At 40.0% G+C, this 19,470-nt stretch overlaps 1 protein-coding gene across 4 annotated transcripts in view; it reads left to right on the top strand.

Annotated features, from left to right (window-relative positions):
- Nucleotides 1-19,470, top strand: part of LOC134625868 (thyroid hormone receptor alpha) — a 125,342-nt gene that overhangs the window by 71,102 nt on the left and 34,770 nt on the right. For all 4 annotated transcript variants that reach the window (XM_063471187.1, XM_063471184.1, XM_063471186.1 and 1 more), the window contains exon 4: nt 6,120-6,333. In XM_063471187.1, the coding sequence (XP_063327257.1) occupies nt 6,278-6,333 (56 nt within the window). In that variant the 5' untranslated portion in view covers nt 6,120-6,277. The remainder of the gene's footprint in view (nt 1-6,119; nt 6,334-19,470) is intronic.

A 19,470-nucleotide genomic window follows, 5' to 3' on the forward strand; every position in this document is an offset into this window, starting at 1 on the left:
GAGATATTACTCTGTAAACAGCTTTAAAAGTCTTTGAGTTCTCCTGGGCACTAAAGTGTGTGTGTGTGTGTGTGTGTGTGTGTGTGTGTGTGTGTGTGTGTGTGTGTGTGTGTGTGTGGTTACAGTATTTGGACTGTTGGGTCAAAAGGACATCACATCTATAGATTTCTCACACTCTGATGCCACCTAGTGTCATATTTGAAGAAGTGAAGGTGCTCAGGCAGCAATATTCAAATCTGTTCACATAGAATCACTGAGACGGACAGATGCCGACATATTAGAGCTGGGCGATATACGATTTTTTCATATCACGATATGTTTTTTTCATTTCGGGCGATAACGATATATATCACGATATAAGCCAAATAACTATATTTGTAAGATTTAAATGTGCCGTTGCTCACAAGTAAAATGTGAAATAATCTGCAGCTTGTTTTGATTTAAATATTTATTTCCCATAATAAGTTCAACAGGGTAGATGTACTTAAGGAACATGAGACTTCAGTTTCAGATAAATAAAGGCAAATATTGCAAACTACACAAAACGCAGCCGCTAAAGCGTTTAAGTTTCAAAATAGAACAAACAAAACAGACTACTAAATTGTCAATTCCACTTAGAAACAAAATTTTAATTCTAAAAATAAATCTTAGTTTGTTTTACAGAAGAACAGACAAAATTGACTAACTTTTGTCAATATCAAATAAACTGAGAACTAAAAGGAAATTCTCAATCTCTGCTTGTTGTATAGCTTAGCTTTTCAAACAGTTTTAACAGTGACTTTAGTCTGACAAAAGCCGAATGACGAATTAGTGCTTTCAGTCAGAGATTGAGCATGCACCGGTTTATTGTATTTCCAGACTTGCTTTCGGCACAATTTACAGTGCACGCTACTCTGTTTTTTGTCAGACTTGAAATAGCCGAAATACCTTCACACTACGGAACTTCTATGGCCCTTCTGTTCGGCAGTCTCTCCGGCATTGGAACCATCATCGGTTTTTTCTTCGGTAACCTTCGCTCACGCTCTCGGTTGATTTTTCTCTAGTCGGCAAACTCATTTCCTCCATTACCTGGGCAGCCCGGCTGCAAAAACAAATACACATGTGCGCCTTGGCACTTGTGCTGTACGTAACAAGTCACGTGACGTGACGCTGCGGCTGTGATTGGTTTGGCTCTGCGCTACTTAATTTGGATTGGCTGTTCTTTTTTTTTTTTTTAAGAGGACAAGAGAGATGAGGCCTATCGCAATAGTTTAATTTTTCTATCGAGAAAAAGTTATTTCGCAATACATATCGTTATCGTTCTATCGCCCAGCTCTACGACATATTCATGTAAATATTTAGGAATGTTATTGATATTTCATTATGATGATGAAGACATGTATATAACCAGTTATTTAGTATGGAACCGGTTTTGAAATTAAGCAGAAACTAAAAAGAGACCAAATCTCAAAGTTTTACTGCTTATATTGATTCCAATAATGAAAAGCCGCAGATCAGGTAATAATCTCTTCTGTTCCTGTTATATTTGTGTCCTCACAGAAATGACCCCCCCCGGTGGTTGCTCAGCAGTTGCAAATCGGTTTCTAGGCCTGTGTGATGGACAAATCAGTGAAGTTAAATAATTTTGATGGTGCTTTTATAATGACGCACTGATCTACAGTGGAAATAACTCAGACTATTTTCTCTTTATTGCAAGTTTTGCTTTTGGATTGTTGTTCGATTGATCAGAGACTTTTGAAGAAACGAGTCTGAGCAAACTGTTACCTTCTGATATTAATCTGGAGAAGGAAAAATAAATTCTTTAGTGAATTCTTAAACAGATTCTAATCATGACAATAACTGTTCTTGAAGTCAGTCTAAGGAGCTTGGAAAGAAAAGCGAATGGAAAGTTTCATGAAGACGGTCACCTCTCATCCAAGAAGCTTGAGAAGGTCTTCAAGAAGCTTCCAGCCATTCTTCTTTCCAGCCTGCTGAGATTACCATGAGCTGGCTGACTGAGAACCTTCACAGACAATCTCTGTATTATTTTCCAATTAAAAAGAGGGAAAATTGTCCCTCATTTCTTTTTAATGCAGTTCTATTAAGGTTTGTTTACAATGTTATCAAAAGCCATATAACCCCCGTGTGAATAAAACTTGATTGTTTAGCATTTTAAGCGTCTGAGCTCTAACACTGTGATGAATTTAGTCTGATTACATTTATACATTTAAATTCATGAGTGTGTATTTAGACCTCTTGGTTTTCTTCACATCTAACTCAATCTTTAAAGTCACACTTCACAAGTTCTCATTAGACTTGCTGCATGTGACAACACAGCGTCTCTGTGCAGGACGCAGGTCAGCTCAGGATAAACAACCAGAACAGCAGCGCTGCAGTGACTCTGGTGCCCTCATCTGGCCCCTTCTGCTCCCCACACAGTAATACTGTAAGCATGCACTGAGTGATGGTGGGCTGTGAGGGGTTTGTGGTTTTAGTCATACATAGTTACATGTGTCTGTATAATCAGCTGGATCATAGTTGTATTCTAGTTTTTATAGTTGAGTTTAAAAGCCTCAGTGAGCTGCCAGCTTTGAAAGGAACAGTCGCTGTCCAAAAGGATCATGACTGTTGCACCAAACTATTAACAGACAGTAATATTTTAATCCCTGGCAAGTGTCCACAGTGTTGACATGCTAATTCATGCTGAACCCTGCAGCTGCTGAAACATGACTCAGTTAATAATGAATAAAACTGAGAGGGCATTGTTTTTGTGAGACTTTGGAAGAACATGGCTCATGCAGTACAGTCCTGTAAACACAAGGAGTGTAAAGACAGGAGTGGAGGAGCGCTCCCAGGAGCCTGGTTCCTGATGGTTCCTGATCACATGGTGCACGACTGAGTTTGTCAAAAAGGAAAGTTTGAAGTCTTAAGTTTCCTGAATCGAGTCGGTTCGACAGCTGAAGGCTCTGCTTCCTGTTCTTCACTTGGATGCTTTCAGTACACATTACAATGCACCGGCTCCAACTTTAGCATCATCTTACAAGTGCAGGGTTGTCCATAGACATCAATAGAAGTGCTCACGACATCATCAGACATCATGAGACCAAAGCATTATGAAAGGCTCCGTTGTAGTTTGTTTGTTTTTTCAAATGCACGATAAAACATTTTGCTCGTCCCCTCACACCTTTCTAATTTTAGCAACAAAAACATAGAAATGAATTGTACAGACCTGACCTTGTGAACCTGAACAGCAGACTAATTGAGAGCCTGATGATGCTGTGAACTGTGAATCTGTGAAAGTTGTCGAGGATTTTAGTCGACATGCCAAATCTGAGGTTGCTGTGGTTGATTTGACTCGAAGGTGAGATGGCTGTGATTTCTTCACAAGCTCGTTGGTGTTGTGAAATCTGGTGAGATCCTGATTATTTTAACAGTTTTCATCTATGAATGTTGAAGTATGCTGCCGTGTCCGCCTCTGGTCTTACCTGCATTTAGGGAGAGATCATTTTCCTGACACCACTCCTGCCACTTCTCAAGTGTTTTCTATCTCCTCCCCGTCAGTGATCAGCACAATGACTGTAGTGTCATCTGCTAAGTGTACAATGCTGCTGTTGGTCTGGGAAGTCACCCAGTCATATGTGAAGAGGGCGTATAGCATCGGATTCAGCACTTATGCCTGGGGGAATCCACATGCTCACAGTTCTTATGCTTAACTGGTTTCAGACTCTGATATGGGTGTATGTGATGGATCCACTTATCCAGTTCAGGGTCGTTTGGGGCTGGGTATGCCCTGAACGTGCCAGTCTGTCACAGAGCTCACAAAGAGACATATTCATTCATGCTCACAGTGATTCACACATGGCAAAATTTAGACTCACCAGCGAACCTAACATGTATATCTTTGGGCTGTGGGGGCAGCCGAGGTGCCCAGAGAGACCCCACACAGACCAGACCAGCCGGCCGAGGGATTTGAACCCTGGACCAGTGTTGCTGTAAGGCAAGTTACATGTATGAAATGGCTGTTAGGTTTCTGCAAACCAACCATATTTGAGAATATTACCAAGTTTGTGTTTACAACATTGAATTGCTGCATTGCTACTGAAATAACAGTTGTTGATATTTGATGTGTTCAGAGCATGAAAGCCTTTCTTATCCTGCCTGATATCCACAAACTGTATATAATCTATATTATCCAGATCTGTCTTTTAGGTGTGATGATTTTAACAAGCTATAACAAGGATCGCAAACAGAGTTTTAATTGCACACTTTAAAATGTAAATAAGAAGTCTGATAAAAAGTGTAAAAACTGCAGACAAGTAGAGAAAGTTTCGTCTGCTGCTCTTGCTCAACGGGGTTTAAATGTAGCTCTGTGAGGGTGCAATTTAGCCTAAATTCCTTTCAGAGGACTTGTAAGTAGCTTATAGTAAATTAGATTTGGCTGGAGTCGGTTTCCTCTAATAGAAGCAGGATTTCTGCCGTTAACATAGTAGTGAGAACACAGATGTTGTTTTTATAAGAGCAAACAATCCCTGAAGTCTGAAGTCGGCCTCAGATTAGGACGCAGTAATCTGTACCCTCCCCAAGTACTACTGCCCCTCCCTCCTAACTCCCCCGTTGGCCAGCGCTCCCCTTACATCATTGTTCTGGAACCAAGTACCCTTTACATCATCATTCACTCGACTCTTGCGCCCATGCTACGACGTACGCCAAAACCAGTGATGCAGTACCTGCGGCTGCCTTCACAGTTGAGTGCTGCCTCTGATTTGGATGCACCAACAGTGAGGACGCATTCTTAACTGTCCTGAAACCTTGTTTTGTCACACGAGTCGATGCAGGTGTGAAGATCTGCAGAGTTTTCACCAGTGTTCTGTTTTTTTTTTAATACACATCCTGGAATTTGAGTTAAAAAACATACTTGATAGGAGTCAAGAGAAGCCATCATGAAATCACCCCTGAAAATGTAATGAAGCAATTAAACCACAAACTGGGTCGGAGGGTCTGATCAATAAAGTCAAACGTTACATCGGAAGCCTGTTCACAAGCTGAGCTCCTAAAAGCCTCCAAAAATCTGAGGTGAGCTGCTGAGCTGGGCAGATTCATGCATGGAAGATTATTGTTGTTACATAATAATAATAATAATCATAATAATAATAATATGGGAAAAATAATTGTTATTATAAGTATTTTTGTGTTTTTATTCTTAAGATGAAAAAAAAAAAACCTACATGAAGTAAAATACAGCAGTGTAGAGGTTAGCAGTGTCGCCTCACAGCAGCAAGTGTCTGAGTTTGAATCCACAGGCCGGGCCTTTCTGCGTGGAGCTGCAGTTTGCATGTGCCTGCCCGAGTTCTCTCGGGATACTTTCCTCCCACAGTCTTGGCTGCTTGTGTGTGTGTCCTGCCAAAAATCACATTTTATCCTCATTTCTTCTCAGACATTCCTGCATTTGCTTTTTGTTTCCTTCAGAGAATGATTCAAGGGGTAAAAGTGCGTAAATCTAACACGACGCTTTGTGGGAATCTGTGTGAAAATCACAAATCGGATTCAAATCTATTGCTGTCTGCATACACAAGTTTGCATTAAATGTGGGCACACGGCAAGCTTGCTTTCATATAGGAATATAAGCGTGATACAAAAGTTTGAGCCACTTGTGTTAGACGTGCTGTGCTCATCGGCTCAGACTGATTACAGCTTGCTGCCTCTGTCTGTGTTTATAAATGTAGATGTTAGTTATTTGCAGACCTTCAGCAATCTGTCTGAGAGTGACTGCAGCCGGGCCAACCTGTGCGATCTGCTGCGGTCACAGTTAATTATTTTGATTTGAATTACTTTGGATTATAGATATAATTAGCTAAGCGCTACAGACATTAATACTACAGCTACCTTAAATAACTGTGACTTTGATATTGAAAAAAATAATACATTTTTTAATCCAGCCTTTCATTCACATGATTGGATAAACATCCAGCGCTGAAAACAAATGAAAAAATCTGGTTTGGAAACAAAAGAAGAACCTGAAATATCACAATCACAACATATGTCATTACGTAACGCTGTGAATTAAAAATGTAGTGAAATATTTTATGATCCACGTCATGTGACTGCCTGTTTCTCACTGCATCGTTTCTCTGCCCTTCCAGCTTTCTGCTCCGCCCACTGCGCTCCTCCCAGCCAACTGCTGCCTACAGTCTGGGATGGTTAGCTACTGAGCGGGCTGCCAGTGAACGCCGAGCAGGCTGGCGAGCTCAGCGTCTGCCTCGCTGTCCTGTGATTGGCTGCTGGATGGGACTGAGGCCGAATGGAGCCAATGTCCAACAAGCAGGATAGCAACTCATCTGAGGGAGATGAGAAAGGGTGAGACAGAGGGGTCTGGTGTGTGTGGTAAACAAAATGTGATGGAGTGTACATCTGCCTTTGGCTTTGTGTGTGTGTGTGTGTGTGTGTGTCCATTTTTGATGTAAACATGAAAGGAAAGCAAAGATTAATGGTGTGGCAGGGACAACAGATAAAAGCAGAGCTGTAGGCATGGATGGATGGATTAATGAAAGATTAAGAGCTGCAGCAACACATTTTTTTTAGCTACCAGTTCAAATAATTTGAGGTATGAAGTGAAAAATAGAAGCTGAACAAATGATTCAGACAGGCTGTTGTCTCAGCGGATGAAGAGAAGGAATGCCATAAATTTAGCAGAATTTTAGGAGCGGTAAAAGGGACGGCTGAGCACTGTCACGCTGCCTGCTGTACTCACTGTTCCTCCTGCACGTGCAGCTGCACACACACACACACACACACACGCAGCACATACTGCTTTTACCGCTTCACGAGATAAATTCACAGAGACTCACATCAGGCCTGATGAAGAAGAAACTAAAGACACAGCAAACTGAACCCACTGCTGTGTGGCGAGGATGTTGGAGTACGGAGACCCAAAGAGTGTATTAATTGAATAAAACTAAACTAAATTAACAAAAGTATAACAAAACGACGGTGAGGAGGACCTCCAGCTGAACCTTTAGAAGGGGCAAAGTTTGTAAACAAATGAAATAAACATGGACCAACAAGAATCCATAGCTTGTCCCACACGCCCCTCTGGGATACTACAGTCATGTAACTGTTTATAAATAAGTGATTATTATGTCTCAGTTCTTTTCTTCATAGTGCTTTCATTGTGAAGCATTTTGCCATATGTAGCAACAGTCACATGGAGTTTCTTTCCCTCTGGGCTTTATTAGTCACACCCACTGGTTTTATGTGTCTCCACTGGTTTTATTTGTAGAGATTCCGGAAATTGCAAGAAAGCTGAAAAAGTAAATTTATTGAGATTTGCTTTATGTCGGCACATATAGAAATCAATATTATATATATGATCACCAGCAAATTTAGCAGAACACTATTATTGCACGTTCCTCCAACAAGCTGCACTGTATCCCCTTTTTTCTTTTAGTTGCCAAATATATTTTCTTTTAATGAGAAACTTTTCATGTGAAACTGCTGTCACATATTGAGATTAGTTTAAGCCTGTCGGTGGGCCAAAGAGGTGAAACACATGTTCCAAATCAGACACATCCATTATCACATCCAAACTTCAAATTGGTAAACTTTTATATCTTGTATTTTTATTGCACGTAAAGCAAAATCTTTACTTTTTTTAATAATGAGACATGAGCTGACTAAACTATCTTGTTTGAGGGGCTTTATTTAATAGAAAAGATATTGTAGTCAGTCAATATATACATCATTACAGCTTCCAACAAACTGATGCATTCTGATAGTTAAAATAAATCCATAATAAATACATTACAGCAGGCGCTGGTTTGTGGAAGCCACCGTGTTGCCCCGTCATTTGAATACAAGCTGAACTGATTGTCCTTAATCATGTTTTATGTGTGTGGCTAAAGACCAGAATCAGTACAACAAAGGTAGAGGAGAGAACTTAAAGGCATTCACGTGTCGAGGAGGCGAATAATTTGTGCACCTTCAGACTCAAGATGTGAAGGGTCATAACCGGTGTTGGGCAAGTTACTTTGAAAAAGTAATTAATTATAGTTACTAGTTACTTCTTCAAAAAAGTTACTGAGTTAGTAACTGAGTTACGAGATTCTAAAAGTAATTAATTACTAGGAAAAGTAACCATTGCGTTACTTTAAAAAATGTCTCTCCCTCTCTCTCTCTCTCTCTCTCTCGCCGTCACTCCTAAAACTTCCCCCTCTTCCTAAACAACTAAATGTCAGGCTGTTTTTGTTTTGTTTTTTTATTTTTTGGTCATAAGCAGAGAGTGCTTGTTAGCGTTGTCCTTCGATGTTAAACGTGACGAAACTATTGAGGAAAAAACACGCGTATATATATTGTTTATCATGACTCTGGTTTTACGTGGCCTATCAACACAATTAAAAACTGGTATATATCACCTTGTTGCTTTGTCATCTTAAAGTGGTCATGTGATTGTTTTACCCCTTAGCTCCAGGTGTTGTACCAAAAAGTGATCATCTGCCAGAAAGTGATTGCCGTCTGCGCGCAGCTGCTTAAAGCTGTAGCGCCCAGATTACTTACAGCTACTTCCGTGCAACTGATATAAGATGCAGTAAGATGAACACAGCTTCAACCGTCTGTTTGTTGAAAAATAGTAACGCGACCGCACCGCATTTTCTTATTAGTAACGGTAACGGAGTTGTAACGATAGGAATAATAATTAGTTAGATTACTCGTTACTGAAAAAAGTAACGCCGTTACTTATAACGCCATTATTCCCATCACTGGTCATAACTACTATGTTTTGTCATCCAGCAGTAACCGGCATCTGGATAAAATGTCAGCCTCTTCCTGAGCAAAGTCGGGGCTCTAATGCACAAAAATGTGCATAAACATCCTTATTTATTTCTTATATTGTACTTAATGTCAACAGATTAGACATGCGATCCTTCTGGACAGCTTGACCACAAGCCAGAGTTGTTTGTCCTACAGCGGACAATCCATAGCTAAATGCAAATTAAGAGTGTGAGCTGATCTCCACCATTCAATCACACAATCATCCTGTTGCTGCTATTTGCTATTTATTATGTTTCTTTGTCTTTCTTTCGTGCAATATTTTGCTATGTGCAATATTTCGGCAGATGTGCAATTTCCATCCCTCAACATATCCTTAACGACCACAGCCCTTCTGCCCTTATTTATTATTTATTATATTTCATTATGATGCCTGGAACACACCCCATGCTTCCTGTAACCCAAACATCGTGTATATACTGTACATAGTGTTCTTACTTTTCTTACTTGTATATTCTTTTCTTTACTTTTGCATCTTTGTGGTCTTGCTACCTAATTTCATTGTGCAAGCAACTGTACGATGTCTAAGTCTAAATCCATAGCTATGACTTTCCACATGAACCAGGAGATGGTAAAAACAGAACTCAGCTGACTGCACTCTGTGATCTGCTGATATCTAGTGGTGAAATTTTACACACTGTTCCTTTAAATATCAGGGCGTGGCTCGTTTGATAAATGCAACCTTTTTGCACCCGTGTATGTTACTCGGACCACATCACACACTCTTTAATGTGAAACACTGACTATACCTTAAAGTCACATATAAATTGTTGGATTCAGCACGGCCAGATGTTTCCAGCAGAGCCTGTTTGGTGCTTCTGGGGCAATGAGAAGCACAGTGTATGTTTACAGTGGTCCCTCGTTTATCGCGGGAGTTACGTTCCAAAAATAACCCACGATAGGTGAAATCTGCAAAGTAGCCAGCTTTTTTTTTTTTTACAATTATTATCGATGTTTTAAGGCTGTAAAACCCCTCACTACACACTTTATACACTTTCCAGAGACAGGCGTGAACATTTTCACACTTTTCTCTCTTGTTTAAACACTCTCAAATTTCAAACCTTCGTAGAAAAAGAAGTCCAGTATTATAGAATGAAACCAAAGATCAAACCTTGTTTTCAGGTCCAGAACATCGTAATAGAGCAGCTGCCAGAGAATTCAACATTAATCAATCAATGGTATGGAAGTAGAGGAAGCAAGAAGAATGAGTTGAGTAAAGTTTGACTTATCTGACTGTTTTGTTTCGCTTAAAATACGGTAATTTCTACTAGAGCAGGGCGATATGACCAAAAATATTTATCACGATATACATTTGAAAATTTGCAATAACGATATGACTGACGACATAATTGACACTAGACAAAACACTTTACAACTCCACAACTTTATTAGTGCCAAAAAAAACCCAAACATCAATGCATTTTCAGTTAAACAAGCAGCTGTTTTTTTATCCGCATTAAAGTTATATGAAAATTTAACAGTGCAAATGAAAATTCCTTGCTGACAGTTTAACCAAAAGGCATTTCCAGTGGGAATTGGCCGACATATCCTCAGCATAACCATGTATAATATCCACAAAACTTAAAAAGAGGTTATACACACACAATACGGTAATATTATGTTGAAGCACAGTACGTATCACTCCGCGAGGCTCCTGCCTACGATAGCCGTAATGCTCCGACAGTCCATCAAGCAGTGCGGGTTCGTAGCTTAGTAAAGTCGTACTAAAACATTTCACAGATTTTCGAGCGCCGTGTACCACATAAAATCGTTTCGAGGTCAGTAAACACAACCAGAATTCATACCTAAGGCCCACGGGATTATAAGGGGCACTGTCGATTTTCAGAAAAATCAAAGGATTGATTTTAAGTGTGCCGTATTTTCCAAAAAAAATAACGAAAATAAACGTAATAACGACGGCCCACTAGCATGCGCTACCAAAAATGTGCTTTGTTGTGTATCTGACGGACGAAAGCTAAACCAGTTCCACACCACTGAAGTTGCAGCATTTTTACAAACCAATTCTGGTTCATCCGTTTCATTCAACGATCCGCTTTTGCCCTTCTCATTCTCCGTCGGCGCCATGCTTTTTCCGCCACGTGCATATGAAAACAAAGGCACTGTAAATTCTGTGAATCTCAGGCAGCTCGACTTGCGTGAAGTGTTTTCAGCTGGGTGTCGTGTACCTGGAGTCCAGTGTTTTGACCGATGCATGAAGTATTTATTACACGGCGTGCTGCGGGGAAAAGCCTGTTCTAAGGTTTATTTTTTTTAGCACCTGACGGCTCTTTTCAGCTTCTCATCTGTAAACACTCTGCATACTATTACACGTGATTCAGGTTATTTTGAAAAATCTCAAAAGAATCTTCAGCTTTATTGTGAAAGGTCTATGTGCAAAATAAGCAAGCGGACGGCGGAGCCACGCAATGGTTTTACCGTCGTTGTTGCTAACAACAACGCATAAAAGCAGTCGCTGGTCCGTCCACAGTGTGGTTATATTAAATATAAGAGAAAGAACAGAGTACTTTAAGAAATTAATTCTACAGTGACCATCAAAACGATGAAAAAAATATTGCCGTAAACAGTTTATCTTGCGACACCATGAAATAAACGATCATGTAAAATGAAACGATAGACGTTTTCATATCGTCATCCGATATATATCGTTATATCGAACAGCCCTAGTACAGCACTTCAGAGTCACACTGCTAGCGATCTGTTTTTATTTTTTTTTAAAAATGCATGCAAAATTGCACACAAAATAAATCTGCGTAACAGCGAGGCCGCGAAAGGTGCACCGCGTTATAGCGAGGGACCACTGTACTTTCATTACACATTCACATATTTGAAATTGTAATTATGTATTTGGAGTGCTACCTATATTTCCTCAGACATATAGAAGAACATCCAGACAACAGTGTCACAGCATTTCCTCTTGCACAGAGCACAGCAGAGAGCCGTCCATTAACCAGAAGGAAAAAGGCCTCAAAACAGAGCTGCTGTGAGTCTCTGTTTATCCCAGTCACATGAGCAGAAATGTTGCTGGGACAAATCAGAGTTATTAAAGAGTAGGGGTTTATAAATTCTAAGAAATGCATTTATCATCGAGGTGAACAGATGTCATATGCACGGTTAAGCAGGTTACCTCCTCTAACAGGAAAAAATATCAGCCGGATATTAAACAGAGCTGCCAGCTCTTTACACCATGGACTCACCCAGACCACCACCAAAGACGACACAGGTGTGATTTTGTACATAAATAAAGACAACTCTGTCATAAACAGCATAAAGATGGTCAGAAATGAAAACACAGGTCTCCAAAAAAAAAGAAAATCCTGCTTATTGCCATGCAGAGTTCCTCGCCACTCCGAGCCAGAAAAGTAACCCGATTAACTTTCAAAAGTTGCACGTGCCATGTACCTACCCAGCTGTATGAATAATGTATGCATGTTGGCGTGTGTGTGTGTTTACATGCATGCCTCGTACGAGCGCACGTGTGTGCGTCTGTGTGGGGATTAGCGGAGTGAAGAGAGCTGGATTAGGAGCAGTGAGGGCAGATGGAGCCGCAGAAAGCAGAGGACAGTTTGGGACGCCTCAATATGCGACATCAACAGGGGATTGTCGCTTTGTGTTGTTTTTGCGCATGCGCACGTGTGATTCTCAGAGTATCATTGGGCATGCACGTGTTCCTGTGAGTGCTGCCTCATGCCCTGACCCCTCCCCTCTGCTGTCTGAGTCACGGCGTGTTCTTGATACAAGTGCTCACACACACACACGGCTTCGCATAGCCTGGAGTCGGGGTGCTGAAATAGAATTTGGTGTGTGTATGTGTACCAATTTGTTTGTGTGTATGTCTCAAAATTAACCGCAGTGCAAAGCCTTTGAATGTTTCAGGAGGCAGTTAGCTTTTATCAGAGCAATTCAATTAATGTCTACAAAGCAGAATTGCAACTGAGTGATTGGATGTGTGTTTGAAGAAGTTTGCATGCAGAAGTTTGTGTGATTACAAGATTTTCTGTGCTTTTCTTTTTACTTCTGTGCTTAGAATAACCTCGTATGTTTGTAATGCAGAACTGAGATCAGTGCTTTCATATCGCTCTCAGCTAGTTGGCTGGGGGGGTGGATTGGCATTTCATAGATACTGACTCCAATATCAAAAGTAAATTCTTTTAAACTCCTTATCGAGCCCACTTCAGTTCAGCTTTCATCATTTATGAGTAAAAGTTGAAAATAAGAATAGAAGGCAGTGATTTAAGATGTCTGGGACGCTGAGATATCGTAACACGTGCTGTCTGCTTTCTTTGACGTAGCTCTTCCTAAGCTACTGAGTAATCGAGCTGGCTGATTTTGACCACTCCTATCATCTGTGTTAACGGATTACACTGGGAGAGCTGGTTATGACGGAAAATTGTGTCTCTGTGCATATTGCATATTGGAACAGGAATTGCAGTGAAGGCAGGTTCCAATTTTTTGAACCTTTGCAGTCATTTCCCTCAAGTTTTTCACTTTAGTTTATTGGTGCCTATAAGTCAAAGTGGCAGTGGAGCCTTGAATAGCTGAGACACGTGGAAGTCTTTGGAATGCAGAGATAATAAAATAGTTTTGTTTGGTCTTTTTTTCCACACACAACTCATCAGAAAACAATGTGGGAATTGAGAATTTGTAAGCAGAAAAAACTAATGGCAATGATGGCGGAGAAATCAGCTCCAGTGTATGAAATGAGTTGATTGACACTGACTGGAGATGACTCACCACTCATTCAGTGTTACACTTCCCCCACTTGAAATGCCTTTGAAACGTCAGCACAAAGGATGAATGACTGCATTAAAACCATGCTTCGTTTAGAGGTGTTTAAAGGTTCAACCTCCAAAGTCTCTGAGATGCAAAGACGTTGGATCACAGTTATATTTCAGAGTGGTACCTGCATCTGTTTTAAACAGTCTTTGGTGTATTAGACCCAGAGCAGAACAAATTAAAACAGAGTGCATTAAATATTTTACCTGTACTGATACATCCCAAGAGTCTCATTGAGTCACTGGCAAAACATTTTTGTCCAACTGTGGTTCCCATTGGGCGAACCACCATGATGTTCCTGTTTGTGTAAAATGTAAAAAGGTGGATTTCTACATAGGGCTGCTCGATTATGGCAAAAATGATAATCACGATTATTTTCACTGAAATTGAGATCTCGATTATTTGACGATATTTATTTAACAGTAACAATATATTGAATAATGGCTTTAAAGATGTCAAAAAATTATATAAAATAGTGTGCAAATACTGATAACAGTGCAAATGTTTGCAATATAAAAAATAAATGAAAAATGTAAACATCTATGTTTAGTGAACTTCAAAATACTGCATAATACTGGTTGTTCACTGTGTTAATTGAGCAGTGGTCTTTGGCGAGGAAAACGTTACCGCGTTTGTTATCTCCTTGTGTCTCTGGGAGCTGGTGGGATATTTAGTCACGTTGTACAGGGTAGCGTGAATGGAAGTCTGTGAGGATGAAGCAGGTGTTGTAAAGAGTTTTTTCTCTATGTTCCTTCATTGTTTGATCGTATGTCACTTTGTGAGCGGTCTTCAAATGATTGAATAAATTTGTAGTGTTGCTCTGTGGTGCAGCTACGACACCGTAGCAAAGTTTCCACACTATGTCTACTTGATCCACGTCTGACTCCGCGAACCCAAAATGTTTCCACACCACTGAAGTCGTTTTACCTCTCTTTTCAACCAACGGCATTCTTTCTTCAGCAGCCATTATCCTCTCCTCACCAAATAACTTCTGCTTAGCTTTCCGAGCTTTCCGAGCTTCCCTTGGGTCCTCTTAATTGTTGTGACGCGTGTTCGAAACGCAGAGAGGTGCGCTCGATTTGCCACACGGAGCAGCGCGAGAGGAGGAGCTAATAATCGGCTCAGTCATTTTTAAAGATCGTTGAAAGCCCAGATCGTAATCACGATTAAAATTCGATTAATTGAGCAGCCCTATTTCTACATATGATATTTAATTGGTGTCAGTATTTTTGCTGTAGTTTATCATAGCTGAATGCAGGCACATCGTCACGACACACTGTTTTGAAGAGAATCATTTCTGCTGAGAGGAGCTCATGTCCTTCAGATCACAAAGCTTTTCAGCTCCAAAGACATAGCACAGTTCTCTGGGTACTATTGCTAGAAAAGAGCATTGATGGTGGCACTTGCTCTGTGCTCTTGCGATTGCTATTCAGTCAGACTTAAAGAACATTTCTGTGCAGCTTGTTTGGACATGAAAGACTGCACTAGATTTAGTTTTTCTACTCTTTTATGTGTGTATCTTTTTAGTCAGTGGAATCTCTGGTTTCTGAACACATTTCTCCTTTAAAAAATGCTCTTTTCCTGTTTTAATCATTGATGAGTATTTTTTTTTTTATCCTGACGTTTATATCAAACTGCATGGCTCTTTACAGCTTCCTTCATATTTTAGTAAAAGATTGAGCTTTTTGTAATTTTGTAGTGCATGTGCGCGCAGTTGTTTAAAATAGTTGCTCTTGGGGCCTCTGGATGTCTGGAGCCTTGATCTCCTCCATACCTGCTTCATGTCCGGGAGGACGGGGCTATTGCCCCCCACACCCTCTAGCAGATCATTACATGAAGTAACCTTTTAAATACAAGCGCGCTCACGCTCACAGGTATACACACGGGTGCTCACACAAACAAACTACACCCTTTTTGGCTGCTACCTCAAAGCACACTGTGCGCTGTCGATCCTACGTGCTGCACAATAATATTTAATATTTAGTATTTACTGTTATATTCCCATAGATCATCGCGATGATGTTGTTTATTATATTGCTCTCTTTTTTTGCTTGTTTTCTCTTTTTTCTTTCTCAACAGGTGATCCAAGTGATTGATATATGTATTTTTTGTCTGTTTGTTTTGTTGGTTTTTGGTTTTTGCCCTTTATCACCGGCCCTCTTCCCCGCTCTTTTTCTTTCCCTCTTTCTTTCTCCCCTTTCTTTTCCCCAGTCAAGTCTGTCCCGTGTTCAGCAAATGAAAATAAAATAAACAATAAAAGCAAAAATAAATAAATAAAATAAAATAAAATAGTTGTTCTTACACTAAAATAACAGAGTTTAAAACAAGAAACAGAATCAACCACTGAATTCTGGGATAGGTTGGGCCACGAAGGATACACCCGACCCATCCTTCAAATCTAGGGAGAAGGAGGACGCATTTGTCGGCCGCATTTGGAGGAGTCTTCGAACTTGGACAGCCGCGTCGCTGTCATGTAATCGGCCTATTAATGTGGCCTCTGAAGAATGAGGCCCCTGAATTTGGTCACAGCTACGATACCGGAGATTGCTGCTTCTTCTTCTTTGGCGTTTAACGGCAGCTGGCATCCTTGTAGATGCATTTCTGCCATCTTCTGTTTCAGTCCGTTATTACACTCTTAAATCCTACTACCTATTCCTGCGTCTTTCTGGATCTTACAAAGCTTCAAACAACTCGTCAACTATTAAATTAGTCGTCAACAATTTTGATAGTCGGCGTAATCGTGACTAGTCGACTAGTCATGGCAGCCCTACCTGTAATTTAATTTTAGCACGAAAGTTATCTATCATATGACATCCTGTGTCAAAATCAAACTGTGCAGTTTGCAGCGTCACTGTGAAGAACAGAAGACAGATCAACAGCCTGTAGGGCAAACATAAAGAGAGATGTCGCAGCAGTGACACCCATATGACCTCCCTCTTAACATCAGTAAGACTTAGCAGGTGGTGCCGGATTACGAGCATTCCTATATTGACAGAGGCAGAAAGAGAAAATTAGCGCTTTGAAGTTCCAGGGTGTTAACAATACTTAGAACATGTTATAAGATCTGCACTCAGGAACTGAAGGCACAGCTGTGAATTTGTTATCTGAGTCAGCTCAGCAAGCTTTACTCAGGCCTTGAGCATTTCAGTCCACTCTACAACTGGAGAACATTCACTCGCTGTCTTCTACGACAGAGTCGCTTCTCTTAACCTCCACGCTTCAGCATTTGTCTTTAGGGGACGTTCCACCAGAGCCGCAGAAGACAGTATTCAACTGTTGCCACAGGATTATTGGTCCACATCTTGAGTAGAGTGAAATTCACATGTTAAAAAAACAACAAAAAAACAGTAGCATGCTGTTCTTTAAAAAAATGACTTGAGTTTACAATGAACTCTCAAGTCATCACCATTTATATCAAATATACAGATTAAATCAGAAACCACCATGAAAAGGTCTCGGTGATGGATTGGGCCACAGCTTTGGTATTGATTCTTCAGATCTCTGGGATACAATTCCCCCAGGAGAGCTTAAATGTTCCATAAGCTATTTCCTTATGGATTGTTTTAAAGGCGATTGAGATTGACCAGTGCAATCTATTCAGATCAATCTGCCACCCACCACCTACCTTCCTGTCTACTGTAGATTTAAATTGATAGATTCTGTGAAAATTTCCATAAACAACAACACAATATCTGACCGTTCCACTGCTATTTATTGAAAAATCATGACTGTAAACATTTGGACATTGAAGTTCTGATAGTTGGTCCTATTTCTTTCAGAAACACATGCACCCTGGTGTTTCATTGTTGAGGTTCTTGAGGTTATTCTAAAAGGGGATGGTTTTGTCTACACCAAATTTGTCTATTATTACTCTGGCAAACAACCGTCTTTGTCTCTTCTATTTAGAGCACATTATTCCAGATGGCCTTTGTTTTTCACATTCATCTGCTTTTGTTTTCCTTTTGGACAGCAAAGGATTTATCCCAGCATGCTTCCAGTGTTTTACTTTTGCTGCCTCTTTTTTATTGTTGAAATGCTTTGATACCAACAGTTTTGAAGAGTTCATCTGAGTTACTTGGATGGAATTTTGGATTTGGCATTCTCAGTAAAAATGTTTGGTATAATAATAGTTTTACGGCAGGCGTATCTAGCGGCAGCTTTGGCACTGTAATCTGCCAGTAGCAGCAGCTACACCCAAACCAAGCCATAGGTGTAGCCTTCTCTGTCATTAAACACTACATGTATAAAGTCTAATTTACATTATGGAGCCCTACTCTTAACTCACATAAATGTAATACTGTCTGTGAAGCTGGGTTTAAGAAATAAATGTTTAAACTTTAAGTTTTAAGAACATGTCTAACACCATCTTGTGCCAGTACAGAACATTACGTCACCGGGTTGGTTGGTTGGTTGGTTGACTAATAGACTTACATTAGTTTACGTTAGCTAACTAGTGACAGAACTGATAACACTGTGAAAAGTAATTGACCCAAGTATGTGAAATGGACTGGACTATACTTTTCTAACCTGTGTTATGGATAAAGTTGTCATACTCAGAACTAGGACTCCACTCCTTAATTTTGTACTATTTAATCTGTCTTCGTTTACCACTGTGTTTTGATCATCTCTGTTTCAAACGAAACTAAAATTGCATTTGACACTGTGCATCATAAAATATTGATTTCCCATTTCAAACATTACATCGGTGTCCGTGGTACTACAGTAAATTGGTTCAGGTCATATCTGACTAACAAGTCCTTTTCTGTCAGTATCAGACGTTCTAAATCAGCTGCTTTGACCTGTGGTGTATCACAGGTCCATTTTGGGACACATTGTGGGGGGGGGGGGTTAATTCAAAAAGCCTAATAATACCTATCACTTGTTTTGAGGTGACACCCAACTAACTTCTGAAACCAGACAGATTTCTCAGTTAATTCTTTAAAATGTTTGATGTTTAATCTTGGCCTTCACAGAATGTCCCCACCCTTACTGAAAACAAAACTGAAATTCTGGTTTTTAACCTTGCACACTGCCAACTAGCTCATATCACAAATATTAATGTGTGCCTTAAATCTCTGATGTCGTATTGCAAAACTCATGTAAAGAACTTTGTTATAATCTTTGATTCCACTCTGAAATTAGATTAGCAGATTAAATCATCAACAAAACTAGCTTCTTTCAGTTAAGAGTCTTCGCTAAAGTCAAGCTTTATTCATTTTGAGGAGGTGATTCATTTCATCACATCCAGACTGGATTAATGCAATTTGTTTATACCATGGAGTGGGCAAGGCACTATTATCTCAATTGCAGTTGGTCCAAAAAGCTACTGCTGGACTCGTAGCTGGAAAATTGAAGCATCATTTATAAAGGCGTACATGTGCTTGCCTTTAAGTGTCTTTCATACATGTTACAGCTGTCGAGTGGGTTTCTGTCAGCGAATCGGTAGCTTTTAATAGTTTCAAGTAGGGCTGCAGCTATCGATTATTTTTAGTAATTGAGTATTCTATCGATTAGTCCATTGAATTATCGGAGAAATACTAAGAAATACTTTTGACTTATTAATTAGCAATAATAAACAGTCAAAATGAATGAATGAATGGAATGAACTGCTCATTGGTTTTCCATTTTAGAAATTGCAATACAACATCTGTCAAGAAAAACCTAAACTGTTAGATACCTTCATCCCCGCCCCAGATTGGGTACCAAACTGGGGCGTTGAAGGCCTTGCGTATGAAAGCAACTGATCTCAGAAATAGGATCATGGCGAAGCTGGAAACCTGGACCCTCCGTGACTGATTACCAAGGCTACGTGAAGTATCCCCTGAAGGTCTACTAGAAGGTGTGAATGGAACATTATGGGCAATTCCTACTTGC

Source organism: Pelmatolapia mariae, linkage group LG4 (assembly GCF_036321145.2).
Source record: "Pelmatolapia mariae isolate MD_Pm_ZW linkage group LG4, Pm_UMD_F_2, whole genome shotgun sequence".
Classification (NCBI taxonomy): domain Eukaryota; kingdom Metazoa; phylum Chordata; class Actinopteri; order Cichliformes; family Cichlidae; genus Pelmatolapia; species Pelmatolapia mariae.